This window comes from Ursus arctos, unplaced genomic scaffold, assembly GCF_023065955.2.
Source record: "Ursus arctos isolate Adak ecotype North America unplaced genomic scaffold, UrsArc2.0 scaffold_3, whole genome shotgun sequence".
NCBI classification, from domain to species: domain Eukaryota; kingdom Metazoa; phylum Chordata; class Mammalia; order Carnivora; family Ursidae; genus Ursus; species Ursus arctos.
This window is the reverse complement of record NW_026622985.1, coordinates 76555287-76575889: the sequence shown is the minus strand read 5'-3', so window position 1 is coordinate 76575889 and position 20603 is coordinate 76555287. Positions and strand designations below refer to the sequence as shown.

Sequence of the window (20603 nt, the reverse complement as noted above, 5' to 3'; positions counted from 1 at the left end):
TGAGTGATCTGGAAAGGAAACTGTGAAAACAATTCTATATATGTTAGCATCTGAAGAAATAATATACCTATGATTATATGTGACCAATGAGGTGAAAGATTCCTACACTGAAAGTTAAAAAACATTGCTAAAAGAAATTGAATAAGACCTAAATAAGTGGAAAGACATCCATGTTCTTGGGTAGGAAGACAATATTGTTAAGCTATCAATACCAACCAAAGTGATCTGTAGATTTAGTGCAATCCCTATCAAAATTCTAACAATCTTTAGAAATGGAAAGGTCGACTCTCAAATTCATAGACGGTTTCAAGGGGCCCTGAACAATCTAGGAAAAGAATAGCAGAGTCAGAGGACTCACACTTTATGATTTCAAAACTCACCACAAAGATACTGTAATCAACAGTGTGGAAGTGTTAAAAGGATAGACATGTATACCAACAGAATAGAATTAAGGGTCAAGAAATAAACCCATTTATCTATGGGCAATTGATTTTTGACAGAGGTGCTACATCCACTCAGTGTAAAATGATGCAGCCACTGTGTTGGACATTTCTTCATAGAATCATGGTATGACCCAGCACCCCACTACTAGGTATACAGACAAAATAATTGAAAACAAGAACTCAAACAGATATTTGTACACCAGTGTTCAGTGCAGCGTTACAGTAGTTCCGCCTTTATCTGTGGGGACAGGTTCCAGGACCCCCACTGGAAGCCTGGAACCATAGATAGTACTGAACCCTATATACACTGTTTTTCCTATATATACACACCTATAAAAAAGTTTAATTTATAAATTAGGCACAGTAGGAGAATAACAATAATCACTAATAGAACATTTATAGCAATATACTGTAATAAAATTAATGTGAATGTGGTTTCTCTCTCTCAGAACATCTTATTGTACAGTGCTCACTCTTCTTGTGATGATGTGACATGATAAAATGCATACATGAGATGAAGTGAGGTGAATGGCTTAGGCACCATGACATAGTGTTAGGCTACTGTTGACCTTCTGACAGTATGTCAGAAGGAGAATCATCTGCTTCTGGACCATGGTTGACAGTGAGCATCTGAAGCCATGGAAAGCAAAATCACGGATGAGGGGGACTACCTCATTTATAATAGCCAAACGGTGGCAGTAACCTAAGTGTCCATTAGCAGATGAATAAAGAATGTGACATATTCATATAATGGAATATTATTCAGTCATAAAAAAGGAATGAAGTTCTTATACATCATGGATGAACCTTGAAAACATACTTAGTGAAAGAAGCCAACACAGAAGGACAACTATTGTATGATTCCACCTATATGAATATGCAGAGTAGGAAAATTCACTGGGACAGAAAGTAGATGAGAGGTTACCAAGAGCCAGGTTGGTTGGGAGGGAATGGGGAGTTTTTGTTTAATGGTTAAAGAATTTCTACTTGGGATGAAAAAAATGTTTTGACAATAGGTACTGGTAATGGTTGCACACATTGTGATTGTAATTAATGCCACTGAGTTACACACTTAAAAATGGTTAAAATGGCAAGTTTCACATTTTATTTTGCCTGAGTTAAAAAAAAATACATGTCTGCAGTGCAGTAGTTAGGTAGAGATGTGTAATAGAAATGTAATATGTAATAGAAAATGAGAGTCCTGGGGCGCCTGGGTGGCACAGCGGTTAAGCGTCTGCCTTCGGCTCAGGGCGTGATCCCGGCGTTCTGGGATCGAGCCCCACATCAGGCTCCTCCGCTATGAGCCTGCTTCTTCCTCTCCCACTCCCCCTGCATGTGTTCCCTCTCTCGCTGGTTGTCTCTCTCTCTGTCAAATAAATAAATAAAATCTTTAAAAAAAAAAAAGAAAATGAGAGTCCTTCACAGTTCTTACACAGCGTACTTTCTATTGGAGAAAGGTAGACAGTGAACAGATAAACAATTTTTCAAGTAGCAGACAATACTGTGGAGAAAATAAAACAGTGGGAGAGAAGATGTGAGGATATAGTTTAATTTAATGAAAGAAAGACTCTGATAAGGTGACATTTGAGCAGAAACTTGAAAGAAGTGAAGTGGTCCTTAGATAATTGGAGTAAGGGTATTCTTTTTTTTTTTTTAAGATTTTTTTATTTATTTATTTGACAGAGATAGAGACAGCCAGTGAGAGAGGGAACACAAGCAGGGGGAGTGGGAGAGGAAGAAGCAGGCTCATAGCGGAGGAGCCTGATGTGGGGCTCGATCCCATAACGCTGGGATCACGCCCTGAGCCGAGGGCAGACGCTTAACCGCTGTGCCACCCAGGTGCCCCTGGAGTAAGGGTATTCTTGACCAGGAATTTGCAAATAGAAAGGCTCAGAAGTATGAGTGCATGGTCCAGACATAGCAGGGGGTCAATGTCCAAATCCCAGCAGGTGTGACTGGGGCAAAATGCTTAACTCTGTTCAGCTTTTTTAAAAATTTTAATCTTAAAAGATTAAAAAATTATTTAAAATTTTTTTATGTTTAAAAAATTAATCTTTAGATTAAAATCAATAAAAATTAAATTTTAAAACATTTAAAAAAATCAAGATAGGAATAATAATACCTCCCTTTCTGGATTGTTGTCAGGATTAGAAATAAATGTACCTACTATTGGCACTGCGTGGGAGCTCAGTGTGTGGCAGCTGTTATTATTGTTATGACTGTTTTTATCTTACTGTAATTAGATGCAGCCCCAATGAGGAAAAGCAGGGTAGAGAAAGGGCAACTGGGTCTGAGCCCAGGAGTGTGGCTTCCAGTTAATTACTGGATTTGGAGTAACTATTGATAATCTCCAGATATAAATTTAATCAACTATAAAGTAAGAATGTTGGATTAGCTGAGAATTCTGAATAATTCTGGCATACTATGGTTTCAGAAACTGATCATTTATAAATAATTCAGTGGACTTGAGAAATGATGCTATTTTTGTAAAAACCTGTCTTTGGAGTCTAGAATAAAGATTTTTTCATGGGAACTGTCAGAACATCTGCTTTTTTGTTTTTCTTCTAACAAACATTTTGGGAATAGATTGCCAGACTCAAGTTTTGTCTTTTTTGCCAAAGCTTCTGTGAAGAGGTGGTAAATCAGTTAATGTTTTCCTAATTTATAATTTGAATAAAGGAAAGGAGAATCAGTGTAGTGATTTTTCCCTTCTGTGAAAAGTTTGTTATTAAATCCCTGGTGTATTTTAAAATCTTACTTTAGAATTTAAGGAAATAAGGTATTTGCTGTGTAATTTGTGTCCTAAAACTCCTATGACATTTCATCAGACTTTCTCTTAGAATGATAAGTAGAGTAATTTTAGGTACAATTTTAAAAATTGGAGATATATAGTTCTAATCTAGTTGGTGTGGCACAGCAAAGTTCCAGAAGCAAATATACTAAAAAAGAGGTGTTACCTGACAGTCTGTGTCAGGCCACTTAAGTAGGGTAGAAATCAGTAGCTCTATGTAGCTCTTTTGATGGGGCACTTTTGTGGGTGCCTCCAATAAAGGCATGTTGCCATTACTATTATTATTCCTATTATTGTTATTCTTGCCGTCGAAGGCATGACTTTATTTCAGCTTAGGTACATAATTAATATTCATGATGACAGTTCTGAATTATTAAGAATTCAGTGCTCAAGAAGATCTGAAATCATGCCATGTTTTAAGGGCCATATTCTTCAGAAATGATGAGGTGGAAAGGGAGAAAAAGGGAGAGAACGTGGATGAAAGTGAGAACATTAGGTGTCTAATAGAGGAAGATTCACTCATTTAGAAAAATAACTTACATATCATTTTTCCTTTGAACTAGAAAATGGTATGTTACAATATTTTGTTGAGATAGGGAAAAATGAAAAATACATCAGTTCAGTGACTAATTTGCATGTGACACTAAGCTGTGACAGATATTTCCTCTGACTCCCCATCCTTCCAAAAAAAAAAGTAAACAAAACCAAACAAATGCTGTTAACAGCTTCGTTATTCTTTAGGCTGCTAGGTATGCACAGGAAAGTTTTGCCCTAATACACTGAATTAGTAATATTTAGTTTTCATGAATTATAGAATATATGAAATAAATATGAAATGTAGTTTATGTTCTTATTTTGGATGAACTCTTTCCATTCTGTAAAGAAGTCCACCTTTTTTTTTTTTTTAAGATTTTATTTATTTATTTGGCAGAGCACACAAGCAGGGGGAGGAGCAGGCAGAAGGAGAGGGAAAAGCTCCCTGCCAAGCAGGGAGCCCAACGAAGGACTTAATCCCACAGTGCTGGGATCGTGACCTGAGCCGAAGGCAGACACTTAACCGACTGAGCCACCCAGGCACCCCAAGAGGTCCACTTTAAACATTTTTAAAGATTTCATGGACTGGGGCTAGGAAATTATAGTCAGCTTTCTTTTGACTTGCTAAGATCATTAAAGTTGCCTTTCCTTTCTTCTCTCCCGGTATTTTTTAATAAGTAAGACATTAAACTGTCTGCTTCAAATTCCGGCCAGAGAAAAAAGACAGTTGTAATGCATGGTAACGAGGGAGGCTCTAGCATCCTTTTTTTAAGAGTCAACTAGCTGTAAAATTAAAGCCTACTTAATTTTTGTGAAAGGACCATCAGTTTGTAGATGAAGACGAGTATTCTAGGGTGCAGGGATCTTCAATAAACCCTTAGCAGTGTACAGATCATCAGAAGAGATTCTTTTTTTTTTTTTTTTTTTTTTTTAAGATTTTATTTATTTATTTGAGACAGAGGGAGAGTAGAGGGGAGTGAAAGGGAGAAGCAGACTCCTCTCTGAGCAGGGAGCCCGACTTGGGGCTCGATCCCAGGACCCTGAGATCATGACCTGAGCCGAAGGCAGACTCTTAACCAACTGAGGCACCCAGGTGCCCCAGAAAGAGGTTCTTGAACCAATTAAATGTGTATATAAATGTATGGTTTTTTTTTTCCCTCTTTGAGAAGGCCATTTGTAACTCTTACCTCATTCTCAGAAAGATCATGAACCCATGATCATTAAGAACTGCTTTTTAAGGACAGAATTTCATGATTCTATTATGGTGTATAGTTGAGTTAATATTGAAGTTCCAAGAGTAGTTATGTGCCCACATTGTACAGAAATAATGATTTGATATTAGAAATTAGTGTCTTATAAAAATCCTGTGTTATTTTTAGTGAGAAGTCCTATAACAAACCTTAGCTTTACAGTGGCTATCTTCATAAAACTACAAATGACCATCACTGTGGAGGGTTACTAAAGGCTCAAATGATAAACATGTGTAGAAGCACTTTGTAAGATTCCATACAAATATAATATCCTAGTATTGTTATAGAACTTGTAGTAAGTGGAGATACTATTCTATCTCCACAACTATCTTTTCCTGCCTCAGGAAGATATTGTGGACTTGGATTAGATCTTGTAAATAATTTGGTTTAGAAGATTTTGTTCTTTTGCCTGGTCTTTTTGTCTGGTCTTGAATGTTTCTAAAAACATTGAAGCCGTGTGAAAGGGTATAAGCAGAAAAGCAGAAGCTACCCCTTCCTCTCTGAAGCCACTCACATTGCCTAGTGTGATAAAATTAGATAAAATCCCTGCTTCTTTACCTTGCACCTTTCCAGCTTTTATATATGTGTGTATATATCTGTGTATACTGTGCATGTATGCATATATCTACATATGCATGTAGATAAGCTCATATATGCACATTTTTCATCAAATGACAGTACTATTCGTGTTTTGTAAATTGCTTTATTCTACAGCATATCTCAGACATCTTTAGAGAAGAAGGTTTTTAAAAATAAATACATGGTATTGAATATTAGGGATCTGTTTATATTTTAAATACATTTTTATCTTTTTCCTTTAAGATTCTTATGTTAAATTATTATTTGGAAGCAAAATAAAAGGGTTATAATACAATGAATTAGCAAAACATGTGCAATGCATCTACAAAACATGTACAATGTATGAGATATTAGTATTTTACCTAACTGACATATGAAAGGTGTTTTCTGCAATTGAAATGTATTTTAAATAGGTATTCATTAAAACAGAATAGAACTACAGTAGCTAATTAGTACTTGTCAGATAACAGAGAATGTTAATAATGGTAAGTCAAAGTTTTTCCTTTTTAAAATATAATGGTAGAAGACTGAGGTCACAGTTTACTTTAAAATCTTTCTGAGTTTAAAATCCATGAATGCTGATTACTGGGGAGGTCTAATTAGGGTATTTATTTTAGAGTTTATAGTGATAAGGTTAAAAATTATTTAAAGTCAAAGGTAAAACTTTTTGCATAGAAGAGTGGATTTTCTAATTCAATTCTTAAACCTTTCTTACTTGTCACTGGTTTATTCCCTTAAGGTTAGCTCCACATTTGATTACCAAAAAAAAAAAAAAAAAAAAAATCCTAAACAAGAAAATGAATTTTAGCAAACTTTTAATCCTTGCTTTGCTAGACTAATGATACATTTTGCAGGAATACACATCCTGTAATTGAACCTTTCTCCATATGAAACACTTTTTTTCAGTTTTAGTTTTCCTTTAAAGTAAAATTTAACATTTAATAAATGGACGTAAAATATGGGGAAAGACTTTTTCAAAGTATTTTGAAAGTTTGAAAAAATATTTTATCACAAAACCATCAGAATTACAGACGTTTGTCAATATATCGTTTTCCCTCCCTGAAAGATGTTGTAGAGTAGTGCCTGTCTTGTAAACTAGGAGATCTTGATTCTTGTCTTGATCTAAACTAATTAGCTGAATGTGACCTTAGACTATTCATTTACCCTCTCTTGCCCTTATTTTCTTATCTGAAAAATGAAGATGTTTGATTACGTGATCTCTAAAGTCCTGTTTCCAGTTCTGAAATGCTAAGGTTCTTTGAAATAAGTTTTGTAGTACCTGTACAGTTTATTTAAGATTTATTATATATATATAATATGTATTCACATGGTCGGTTATACATTTAGTTGTCCAAATACTTGCTGAATGTTTTTGGTCTTCTGTGTTGGATGTCCTGAATAAAAGGGTAATGGACCTTGCCATCATGGGACAGTGCTCAGTGGAGCAGAGGGAATTAAACAACTATTACCTAATTAATTATTTTATCCAGATGTGATATGACTGAGATTGAGTAGTAGAATCAGAAAAGTAACAGAGAATGAAGATGGGTACTGGGAGAGTGGATTAGTAAAAGAGAATAACATATACAAAGGCCCTGATTGAGGAGCCTGGAATGCTAAAAATTACAAAAAGTCACTGTTCTGGGGTGTGTCGCATAGTAGGTAGCTGGTGAGGTGGTGGGCATCATATCATATAGTGATTTGTAAGCCATTTGAAGATTTTGGATTTTATGCTAATATTACCTATATTACTTCCAATTAAGTTCTTGGTATTATATAACCAAATCGATGTTAATACTCATGAAATACATTTTTTATATTAGAGAAACATTTTCTGTCAGTCACTATGTTACCAGTGACATCAGATTCCTGGCTTCTCCTTGCACTCTTTCACTCTTAATCGGTGATTTAAAATATGATAACAGGATTTGCAAAGTCAGAATAGTAAAAATGACTTAATGCCTGTCAGTGTCAGATAAGTGTTTTTCTTTTAGGATTATCAATTTTTTCATATTTTCTGTGTCCTTTTCCTGCTTACTGAAAGTGTAACAACTTGAGAATTTTGGATACACTATCGATTAAAAATTAGCAAGTTAATACACTAGTCTTGTAGTTCGCATTTTTCAGTCACATATTGATTTTGTTTCTTGTTCCACCACTAATTATGTTCTACATTGTAAGATATGAGCATGTAAAAATGACATCTGTTAATATGCAAATAAGTTGTCTGCTTTTTTTTTTCTTTTGTTGATTTTTAAGAACACTAATTTATGTTAAAAAGACCTGTGCTGTTTTCATTGATTTTTCTCTGAAACTGTTTTGCAGTAGAAATATTCCTGTTGGCTAAATCAAAAAGGAAATTGTTTAATGACAAAGTTTCACTCCTTTGAAGACACTGTGACAGTGTCTTAGGTTAGACACAAAAGGAAAATGACCCACTTACTGATATCTGAGTATCCTGAGTTCAAAGATTTCAGGTATACCAAATGTGTTTTTATATTTAGAACATTCATGCACAGATATTGATAAAGCCTTACCACTTTTAGTAATGTGCTTTTTTCAGACTGGTTTCCTAATACTTTTTTTCAGCAGATTGAGATAAATACCTACTCTGTATATCAGAATGCATTCTTAGCATTGAACTGTGTAATTCCTATTCTTGTTTGAATGGCTTCAGTATGCTCTTTTCAGAAGCTTAGAACTTAGAACAATGCATATTAAATCTCATTTGCAACTCAGTCTAATGAGTGTTTATGCAAACTAATACTGCCTATTATATGTTTATCTTTCTTATCCTTTGTGCATTTGAATTAATTTAAAAGCTATTACAATTTATACATTCATGGGAACTGGATTCTAAGAGCCATTCATTTTTTTCTCTCTTCTGTTTAGGTTTGTACTTTAATTTCACCAGTATTATTTAATTTATTCAACATACAGATGTACTATGAACATTAACGTTTTCCTTCCAGTCACTTTTAGGGGATATAAAGGTAGATAAGACATTCTTAGTCCCAGGGATCTTATAGACTTTTAAGAGCATTAAAAACATTAAGAAACATTTGTAAATAACACACAAGTGAGAAGTATTAAAATACTGCATACGAGAGTTCAGAGGAAAGAAGAATTATTTTTCTCAGAGGGAGAATCTAAGACCTCATAAAAACATTTACAGTCCAGGTTTTAAAAGATAGGATTAGATATATGCAAAAGAGAAAAATGCTGTTATTAGTGGGGGCTTAGAATAAGCAACGAATATATGTGGAAAAGCACTAGGCATATAAGAGAATCATATTTTTATGGTATTGAATAGACGTATATGGAAGTAAAACAGGCCAGGTTGTTTGGGATGGGGACACTGAGGGCCTTTAATGCAATTTATATAGATATATTCAAATGTAAGTTCATGTTTAGAAATATAATAAATACATTAGTTTTCTTAAATATTTTTGGTGGTTATTTCTATGTTGTCAAATTTGTGCTAGAGGAAAAGTTTTACTATAGCCTTTTATTGAATTGTATTGCTAATGTTAAAATAGACTTAGACTTGAAAAATTTTTTGTTATGAATGCTGATGTCCTGCTTTTAGTGATTTTTTTCTATTTAAAATGTTTTCTCCATCATAAAATAAATATTCATTATTCTTTTTTTTATTTTTGGCTTGGAGTTTGCTTTTTTAAAATTTTTTATTATGTTATGTTAGTCACCATACAGTACATCATTAGTTTTTGATGTAGTGTTCCATGATTCATTGTTTGCATGTAACACGCAGTGCTCCATGCAGTATGTGCCCTCCTTAATACCCATCACCATCATTCTTAAGTTTAGATTACACAGAAAAATAGAAAAATGTACATCTGCACAACTAACACTGGCATTTTGTGTATTTCTTTCCATGTAATATTTAAACATTTTTACATAAAATAGAAAATAACATGAGATAGGTTAGTTTTTGTGCTTTTAAGAGAATTTAGAACTGATAAACTTCCCTACTTCTGTTTATCTTCCCCTATTAGTTTGATTAAACAACTTTAAATCTTTGGCTAAAATCTCAAGTTTTCATTAAATCAGAATTTTTAGTCTGAGGTAAGTTGAAAGCACTGCTTATTTTTCTGTTTTAAGAGTAATTTATTCCAGAAGCACTCTCACTGTTTATTTTATTACCCTTTAAAACTGCCTAGGGACACCCGGGTTTCTCAGTTGGTTAAGCATCTGCTTTCAACTCAGGTCATGATCCCAAGGTCCTGGGATCCAATCCCGCATTAGGCTCCTTGCTCAGCGGGGAGACTGCTTCTCCTGCCTGCCGCTCCCCCTGCTTGTGTGCTCTCTCTCTGACAAATAAATAAAATCTTTATAAGTCAATCAATCAATCTATCTATCTGCCTAAAAACATAGAGAATATTCAGTGAAAAGGAAGATTTTCTCCTGTTTATCTGTGAAGAGTTGTGGTTATTTAGCAATATCAGCACAGACACAATTATGCTCACAGTCTCACATAAAGAAAGAAAAAAATGTAGAAAGTTGGAGAGCTAAAATTTCTGAATAGGGCTAGAGATTTTAGAAAGGCAATATAAGATCCATGTTTTGATTCACAGTATGTTAATGGAGGGCCTACTTTGTGCCAAGCCTTGTAAATACAGAGCAGAATAAGACATGACCTGTGCCTTCAAGATGTTCACAGCCTTGTTTAATGGATCTGAATAGAGAATCCTGGTGATTGACCCCAGACCCTTCCTTGTATGAGCAAAGCAAAAGTCAATAATGCAGACTTCCATTTGGTAAAAATTAAGGTTATTGAAGGAAGCTGCCTATAGCCCAGGAATTTTTATGTATCTTAAGATTTTGGTGTTAAAATTAGAAGACTAGGATAATAATTTCATATATGTAGTATATATTATTACATATTATATATTATATATGTGTAGTGCATATTTGCTGAATGTGTCTGGTCCAGTATTTGGAAAATGAGAAAAGGAGATTTAACCAAAGAATGAGAGAAACAAGAATAAAGGGGGACTGGCTTCTTACTACTATTATAAACCTAAGTAGAAAGAGAATATTTTTTCTTATTATTATGGAAATGGAAATTTCTTATTTATGTCTCATACCCTGGATTTATATGCACATGTATTAGCTTTGTGACAGTATCGAGTTTTTATACTAACGGGATGTCTTTCTCGATGTAGTCTCTCAACTCTGACATTTAGTTTCATTTAAATTTCATTCTTAATATGGTTGGATCATCTGTTATCTCTTCATTGTTTATTTCTGCAAACTTACTCATATAAATTGAGATTAATATTGATTTTTGAACTCCCACTAAATAAATAAAAATTTTTGAGTGGTTTAGTTAGTGTTTTCCTGGTCCATGAAGTGAGACTTATACTTGTCTAGGGCTACATTGTTGATGCCCTTTTAGAGGAAATAGTAGTCTGGATCTTATATTCAGGAAGCATTAAACAAATTTGGCTAACCAGTTTTCCATTTTATAAAAATTACTCCTGTTTTAAATAATAATAAAAATAAGAATTTATATGACATTAGAGTTACAGATACTTTGATGATTTAAAACCGTTTTTTCCTACGTAGGACACCATTGCAGTAGCTGGATTTACTGTCTTGTCAGCATCTTCATCTACAAGCAGAGATGGTAAACATTGCTTACTTTTGAAGGCATTTGAGGACTTCCGATCAACTGTTTATGTAAGCGTGTAACTTTTAGTCCAATCATATGTGGTTTTAATGAGCTTGCAGGGTAGAATAGGAGCAGTATTTCTGTAAATCTGCAGATAAACTAGTCTGATTAAATTATTTTAATTAAATATTTTACATTTAAAGCAAAAATTCTTTTGGCCTAATGTTTAGAATAACTGCAGGTAGAAAAGAAAGATCCCTTAAAAATAATTATTTATTAACGGAATTTTAAAAACTTTGTAGGTACTCTAGACCTGATCTCATTCTTTGCACTTCTGCCATTGGCCTCTTTTGATGGTCTACTTGATTTCACTTTAAATTGATCAAGGGCCCTTCTTTAGGTAAAACTGATTTCCTTCTATTTTGGTCTTTACAGAGATGTTCATTCTCTGCCTCCCTTTTCACCCCTCCTCCCACAGCCCTGTGTGTGCATGTGTGTGCGTACATGTGCGCACACAGAGACCACCAGTTTGGTCAAGGCTGTCAGAGAAGTAGAGTTGGGCCAAGCCCTGTGCTTGCAGGCCACCGTCTGCCTGTTTTTCTGTGGTATCTGAAAGGCCATCATATGGGCTAAGAGTGGTCCTGTGATACTGAAATTAGTGGATTAGACTGAAATTTATACAACTTTGCACATGTCAGTCTTAATTTGTAAGCCATAATTTTATGCCATTCTAGTGAATTTGAATATTGTACAGTTAAATGTATAGCTTTGGTGCAAGTAAAGGTGTGTAATCACATTGGAAGTTGTTTGTATACAAGTAAATCCTCTTTTTTGTTTTCAGGTTTATGTTAAATCTGTAAGAGATTTTTCTGCAGAATCAATGTCTTTGGTAAGATGATATTCAATTTAATTTAAAATATGCGCACCCCCCACACACAAAGATACACACATGTATGTGTGTATATATATCTGAGATACACTTTATAGTCTAATCTTAAAATAGTAATACAATGGGAAAACAAAATCTCTACCTTTTTGATATCTAATAATGTTAAATTTGAATTATATATTTACCTAGTAATTAATACCTGGTTGTTCTATTATTTAGAATATCTGCTGATATTTTGTATAAGCTACATATACAAGAAAATTAAAAGGGAAGAAAGTTTTATTGTGTGAAGATACTGGGAGTAGTACTACTTGTAAACCTCAGGCAAATACTTTTGTTTCTTCATCAGTTATATTTATAACATTTTCATTTGCTGAATTGTGATTTGACAAATTATTTAATTTTAAGAAGTTTATTATACTTGTGATGTATTTTTCATTTTTTAATCTTTTTTTCAGTATTTTATAAAATTTTGTTATAGCAATAGGAAGGTTCCCATTTTTATAGGTGAGCTACATATAGCTGAGTGAAACTGGAAAAAAGGTAATATATATGATGAAGTTTAATATAAAGTTTACCTTGCCTATGTTCTTAAACCTTTTGTTTCTAATGGACAGAGTCCAGGGACTTCGTTTTAGTTAACAGTGACTATGGGATATGGATTTTAACTTCTGAATAATACTATATGGAAATATAATTCAGATTTGTTATTTAAAGGAACTGTAACCGATAAAAGTTTTGATATACTTTTTTAAAAGCATGAATTTTTCTCAAAATTGTTTTAGCTTGCTCAGCTTCAAATATTTGATACATCCATGAACCTGCGTATGAGGAAGAAGTAAAGGAAAGAGCCTGTGAAACTGGCAAAAATGTCTTTTCAGAGAGCCCTGGTATTCTGATTGTTAGACTATAACGTAGATGCTGTGCACATATACACTGGCTTATTTACGTGGAGAGTCAAATTATAATCAAGAGGTTGTTTGTTGTTCATGAATTAACAAGTACATTACATGGATGACCCTGATGATTAGTGTCGTTGAGCTGTGCTGGACTGCCCCATTCATCTATACATTAGGGAGATAACTTCAATATCTTGGATCTAGTTGTCAGCTGAGCACATATCTTTCTTTTCTGTCCCATATGCTGACCACTATTTTTCTAACATCATTTATGAACTACAACTTTTTCTATATCAAGGTTTGATGAGATTTCTAAGCCCTGACTTTCTTACATTTGAACTAAAGGATCAGCTTCCTTGAAAAAGCCAATTAACTCATTTTGATTTGATTTTTAAAATCGTAGCTCATAGTGTGGTAGATAGTAACCTTATTTCCAGTTGTGGGTGGTTTGGATGGGTGATAGGGCCAGACATGTGAACCCTTTTAAGGATTGTTTGACTAATTTGCAGACATGTCCTTGTAAATCACTTTCCCCTTTCTTTCCAAACTTATGTACAATTACTTCAGATAATTTTTCTTTTCTATTTTTACCATTTTTAGTGTATTTATGCCATTTACCATCAAAACCTGGCTTTTTAGGCCTAAGTTAAATCTTTATAGTAACATAGGGGAAAAAAAAAGAAATATATACCACAAGTTTTGAAATGATATTTAAGTTAAAGTTAAAATTCAGAACCAAAATCTCTTAAATTGCATTTCTTAGAATTGTGTACAAATTACATAATTTATAATCAGAATTCTTTTTAAGAAAAACTGGTTGATTTGTATAGTAACCTTTATAAGCTGTGTATTTCCCTTTTTTTTTCAGGCTATAGCCTCTTTTAGACACTTCAAAAGAAAAAAATGCAATTTGGTTGTTAATTTAAAAATTTAATCATAAGTATTGATATATTTACTGTCTTCTCTTTCTTAGGTTCCAGCAACACATTATATATATACACCCCTGAATCAGCTTAAGGGTGGTACAATTGTCAACGTCTATGGTGTTGTGAAGTTCTTTAAGCCTCCATATCTAAGCAAAGGAACTGGTAGGTATTAAAATTGATAAAGATTTTAATGGGCTGTAACTGCCTTATTGGTTTTAGAACATAGCTCCTTCAGTACCATTAAGTCTTAGAAGCTCAATTCTGATTTATTTATTTAATTTTTAAAAAGATTTATTTATTTATTTGAGAGAAAGGGAACATGTGTGTGTGCATGTTTGCATGTGAGTGGGGGGATGGGTTGTGGAGAGAGAGAATCCTCAAGCAGACTCCCCGCTCAGCACAGAGCCCAACATGGGGCTGTATCCCAGGACCTTGGGATCATGACCTGAGCTGAAATTCAGAGTCAGTCATGTAACTGACAGAGCCACCCAGGTTTACCCCTCAGTTCTGATTTATAATTGCCAAACAACACGGATGCACATTTTTTGGCCATTTTCATTTTAAAATAAGTATGGTCTTCAGATTCTGAAGACTAAATTAAGAAAAGGATGCTAAACTGCAACATGACAGCATATGAAAGTATGAAATAGGCTAGGAAAGGTAAATATATAGACAAATATAGAATGTTTTAGTGCTATAATGGTGGTATATAAATCACTTTTAATTCCGGTGTAGAACTTAAAAAGACCAAAGTATAAAAAATAACTACCTGTGAATATGTTAATGAATACACAGTATGAAAAGATACAAATTATAACATTAATAACAAAGTATGTAAGGAGTAGAAGTATAGTTTTTATATATAGTATTTATCAGCTTAAAATAGGATGTCTTATGTAAACTCCATGGTAACCACAAAGAAAATACCTACAGAAGATACATAAAAGGAAATGAGAAAGGAATCAGAGTATGTCACTACATAAAAAAAAAAAAAAATTAAATGAAATACGAAGGAGGACAAAAGTGCTAAAAGACAGAAAACAGCACAATGGCAGTAGTAAGTCCTTTCCTATCAATAATTATTTCAAATATAAAAAAATTAGACACCTCAGTCAAAAGGCATAGTATTTTGGTTGTTTTTAAAGATAATTGAGGTGTAACCTACTAATTTTATATAATAATTTGAGCTTTTAAACAGACTGACATAGGAAAGAATCAAAAAACATGAATTTCAGTTTTCTGAGAGTTAATATAGTAAACCGACCATATACCCTTACCTTTTTTTTTTTTTTTTGACTTAGAATAATTTATTATCCCAAATGACAGGAAGTTCAAATGCAAGGTAGACTCCAGGATTGGTTAATTTAATGACTCAACAGTATCTTCAAGAATCTAAGTTCTCTTCCATTTCGCCACTCTACTCTTATGGTTACAGATGGCTGCAGGAGTTCCAGAAGCTATACCTAGACACCACAAAATCCAGAATATGGAAAAAACCACCTTTACTTAGGTCGCTTTCTTATGTATAAAGAAACTTTTCCCAGCAGCCTCCACCAGAATTCCAGTAGTTTTTCCTTGGCTATGCTACATGCGCTCTCCTAAAGGAAATACAAACACATATTTTTATTTTTCAAACTTTTCAATCACTTGTAATTCCTCTCATTTTTGTATTGCTCTCTCACATACAAATATACAGACTGTCTTAGAGCATGGTTCCACTCAAAGCAACAAAGAATTGCTGAAGGGTGGCAAGAGGTACAAGATTACATTGATGTAATAATCAGAATTCCTTGTTGCTTTGAGTGGAACCATACACCCTTACCTTGGTTTAATTCAGTTCAACTAAATTTAACAGTTATTGATCTATTTAATCTAACCTGAAACAGAGTTTATAAAAGGCACCATTATGTTTGTGTCATCAAGAAAAGCTCTGCAAATTAAGTTATGCTTCACTGTGAATTTTAAGATGTAACCATATTTTAGAGATCTTAAAAATGCAAAACGGTATTGTTGATGAAATACTGTCTTTATCCACTGCTTGCCAGCTGCCGTGGCTCCTGCTAGAAACACAAAGATGTTCTCATAGAGTTTATATTTTAAAAAATATTTTATTAAATTATACATACGTAAATTTTATTATTGTGGAGTGAACTTGAAGTGTTCTCTTTAGTTGGGGGGGTGAGAGGAGCATCTTATTTTCATGTGGTCAGAGGATTTTGTTAATGCAGAATGTAGAGACTTACTCTGAAAGTGACTGTGTGAAGACTGAAATCCAGAGAAATTTGAAATAGGTGGTAACTAAGTCTGAAGGCTGCAGAGGGATGTTTTCTTGAAAACTCTGGTGATTTCTGTTTTAGCAGAAAGGGAATGTTAAACAGTAATGGTGAAGCAGAGAAGTTACTATATAAGTGTTTATTTCTCATATATTTTCATTTGACTTCACTTCTTCCCACAGTCTACATTCTCCACGCTATCATACTGTTCAACACACACTTGCATACTTTCATCTTGCTGGTTCATTTGCATCATCAGGTTTATTGCCCCCTGAATCTTAACATTCTGTAAATTTGCTATAAAGGTGTGTTCACTATGATCCTCTTCCAGTTGTGAGTGTTATCTGGTGGCTCTGACTAGCCTGCTGAATTTAGGAATAAGCTACATTACTGCCAATTATTTCCATCTGACTTGGTAGAAGACAGAATTTTAAAACTTTTCGTACTTTATACATTGCTAATTCTTGTCACTGAAAGTTTTTACTAAATTAATCAGCAAATGTATTAAAAAATAACAAATGATAGTAGTATAGGATAAAATGATAGCTGTTTTTAAAACATTGATGACTCGGTATTAATTTTAAGTTGTTACTAGACAGCGTAATCATGTTTTCTTCTGACAGTGTTATTAAATCATGTGTATATAAAGAAAGCCTTGGGGAACTATAATTTTTATTATACATTCATATGTATTTTATATCTCTATCAGATATGTTTAGTTGGATCCAGTCCCTTAATAAAAAAATTCATGAGTAGTAGTAAACCATCTGTTATTACAATGATAATATATTTCTCTATTTCTTGTGAGATACTAAATTAAAATGAATGTCATCAATTTTATCACAACATATTCATTGAAACTCTAAAGTATATTTTAAAATATAGTGAGATGTCTTTACTGCTGACAAGATGGTAAAGTTTTAAAATTATCTATTATGTAACTTTACTTATACTTTTTTATTTCTACTGATAGAACTCATCCTTCAATATGCTGTAGGAGAGTCAGACAAATAGCACTTTTCATGTTGAAGGAAGGATCAACTTCATTAGTATTACCACTGAGATGTACCAGAATAAATGTACAGAACAATCCACAGCTGTGCCTTTTTTGTATTACATAAGGCAATATTACTTTGCAAATATGGGAGCACAATCTTAAATATTTTATCCAGATGTACATAACTAGTTATGTGGAGGAAATTTACCTTTATGTAGCTCAAATTTAGGTAAATGGAAAGAAGTTTATTCTGTTCTATATCATTAGCTAGAATTTTTCACTAAAATTTATTTTATAAATGTTAAATTCAGTGCCACTGAAGCTATTTGGTACACTCTAGCATTTGTACTTCTTGACTAAAATTTTTCTTGTAGACTTTCCTCTTCATACTAATAGTGATTACATATGACCTATAGCATGCTGCTGTCTTGTTTCTGGTAGCAAATGCTTATTTCCCAAGCTTTGGAGAAGATGTAGTTTTTTACTGTAGAAGTCTATCACTCCTGTTGTTAAAAAGACAATAGATAGATACATTCTTATTCAGTTGTGCTAAGATTCATCATGAAAACCGAGAATTTCTCAAAGGTTATAGAAACAATATTTAGTAAAAGATCATTGTATCATCAAAATTGATTTTGATAATGATTCATCAGGGGTACCTAATACCCCAAGATCATTGCTGCCTTAGGATTTTGAGATTTGATAGCAATTATCTTTGAAAGCTTCACATTTACTTTTGCTTCAGAGAGCTGTCTAGACAGAGTTAAGTATGTAAGTTTTTTGCCTTACACAGATAACATTGATCATATTTTTTTAGTTAATACCTGTGAAGAAGTTTAATATTAGCTTTGTCTCAGATTTTAAGAAATAGCCTACAATTTTTTTGAACTTGAGACACATTTACTGTGTTCTTACTGTCTGTTCTTGCTAAATAAGATAAATGTAAGCAGGCCATAAAACACTTCCAGACTTACTAGTATGTGGCTCGTGCTTGCTTGTTATTAATATCATAATGCCTGCTCGCTCTATGAGCAAATGCGAGGAGTAGAGGGAACCCCGTTGGTGCTTACTTTTCTAATATTTGAGTCCAGAGGAAGGGAGAGGATAGCCAAAATACTTACATCGTTTTTGACTGTCCACCTCTACTCCCCCCTTTTTTTCCCTTTCCTCAAACTCTGGGATCCTACAGTTCTCATCCTTTTTGTGCCACATAACGTGGTGCATTGTCTGTGGCTCCCTAGCTTACCTTAGGAATGTGTCACATTCCAAAATTATTTGGTTTTCATACCTGCCTCCTGTTAAAATTCTCCGTTTTTGGAAAGCAGTTTGATTAAACTTGAACAGTTTTAGATGTTACAGTGTTTCAAGAAGCAGTTTTTTTCTTTTGCTGTTCATTATCTTATAAAAGGATACCTGTTTGAGCCACAAACTGAGCATTCTAATCAAATTTCTTAGAGCAGTATCCAAAACATTGGACTTTTGAGAGACCCCATCTATTTTGTTTTCTTTTAGTTCTTTGGATAGGGTGCTAGGATATAGGGCCCTAGAAGTTTTTCTTTTCCTGTCTGTAGAACATCCCAGCTAACTCTAGAACGCTATTTTTGGCTGTGTAAAAATATTTTCACTTAGGAGAATGATTTGGCGTACATACATTAATGTCATGTAGCATTATTGTTTGATTGTTTTGTATGAGTAATATTGGTTGCATATTAAATGATATGTAGTGTCTTTTAATTTTTTAAAGTGTAACAAACTCCATATTCCACATTAAAAAGAATTTATTAATTACTGAATAATTCATAACTCATTGGTGTTCCATAAGATCCAAGACACTTCTGATTCATCAAAGAGAGATTAAAGCATCTAGTATGATGTAAAATTACATGTATATTGAATTATATTTTTTTATATTTTAAAATTGATAATGCATTTGGAAGTTTTTTGGTTTTGGTTTTGGTTTTTAGATTTTATGTAAATTCAAGTTAGTTAACATATAGTATGTATTATTAGTCTCAGGGGTAGAATTTAGTGCTTCATCGGTTGCATTTAACACCCAGTGCTCATTACATCAAGTACCTTCCTTAATGCGCATCATCCAATTACCCCATCTTTTCACGCTCCTCCCTTCCAGAACAAACCCTCAGTTTGTTCTCTAAAGTTAAGAGTCTTTTATGGTTTGCCTCCTTATCTATTTTTCTTTTTCTTTTCTATTTTTTCTTTTTTTCCCCTTCCTTCCTCTATGTTCATCTGGTTTGTTTCCTAAATTCCACATATGTGAACTCATATGGTATTTGTCTTTCTCTGGCTTATTTTGCTTAGCATAATATACTCTAGCTCCATCCACATTTTTGCAAATGGCAAGATTTCATTCTTTTTGGTGGCTGAGCAGTATTCCATTGTGTGTGTGTGTGTGTGTGTGTGTGTGTGTGTGTGTGTATGCATATACGTACAGCTTCTTTCTCCATTCATCAGTTGATGGACACTTGGGTTCTTTCCATAATTTAGTTATTGCTCATGCTGCTATAAACATCAGGGTGCATGTGCCCCTTCAAATCACTATTTTTGTATCCTTTGGATACATATCTAGTAGTGCAATTTCTAGGTTGTAGGGTAGCTCTATTTTCAACTTTTTGAGGAACTTCCATACTGTTTTCCAGAGTTGCTGCACCAGCTTGCATTCCCACCAGGAGTGTAAGAGGGTTCCCCTTTCTCTGCATCATTGCCAACTTATGTTATTTCTTGATTTGTTAATTTTAGCCCCCCTGACTGGTGGTAGGTGGTATCTCATGGTGGTTTTGATTTGTATTTCCCTGATAATGAGTGATATTGGGCATTTTTTTCATGTGTTTGTTAGCCATCTGTATGTCTTCTTTGGAGAAATGTCTGTTCATGTCTTCTGCCCATTTCTTTTTTTTAAATTTTTTTTTAAATTTTAATGTTTTTTTATTATGTTAGTCACCATACAGTACATCCCTGGTTTCTGATGTAAAGTTCGATGATTCATTAGTTGCGTATAACACCCAGTGCACCATGCAATATGTGCCCTCCTTACTACCCATCACCAGTCTATCCCATTCCCCCACCCCCCTCCCCTCTGAAGCCCTCAGTTTGTTTCTCATAGTCCATAGTCTCTCGTGCTTCATTCCCCCTTCTGATTACCCCCCCCCCTTTCTTTATCCCTTTCTTCCCCTACCGGTCTTCCTAGTTCTTATGTTCCATAGATGAGAGAAATCATATGATAATTGTCTTTCTCTGCTTGATTTATTTCACTTAGCTTATCTCCTCCAGTGCCGTCCATGTTGCAGCAAATGTTGAGAACTCGTTCTTTCTGATAGCTGAGTAATATTCCATTGTATATATGGACCACAGCTTCTTAATCCAGTCATC

General features: G+C 33.8%; 1 protein-coding gene across 10 annotated transcripts in view; it reads left to right on the top strand.

The window, feature by feature from the left end:
* Positions 1 to 20603, top strand: part of POT1 (protection of telomeres 1) — a 79135-nt gene that overhangs the window by 15501 nt on the left and 43031 nt on the right. For all 10 annotated transcript variants that reach the window (XM_026510368.4, XM_026510344.4, XM_044388015.3 and 7 more), the window contains 3 exons: positions 11187 to 11300; positions 12074 to 12121; positions 13994 to 14108. In XM_026510368.4, coding sequence (XP_026366153.3) covers positions 11187 to 11300; positions 12074 to 12121; positions 13994 to 14108 — 277 coding nt within the window. The remainder of the gene's footprint in view (positions 1 to 11186; positions 11301 to 12073; positions 12122 to 13993; positions 14109 to 20603) is intronic.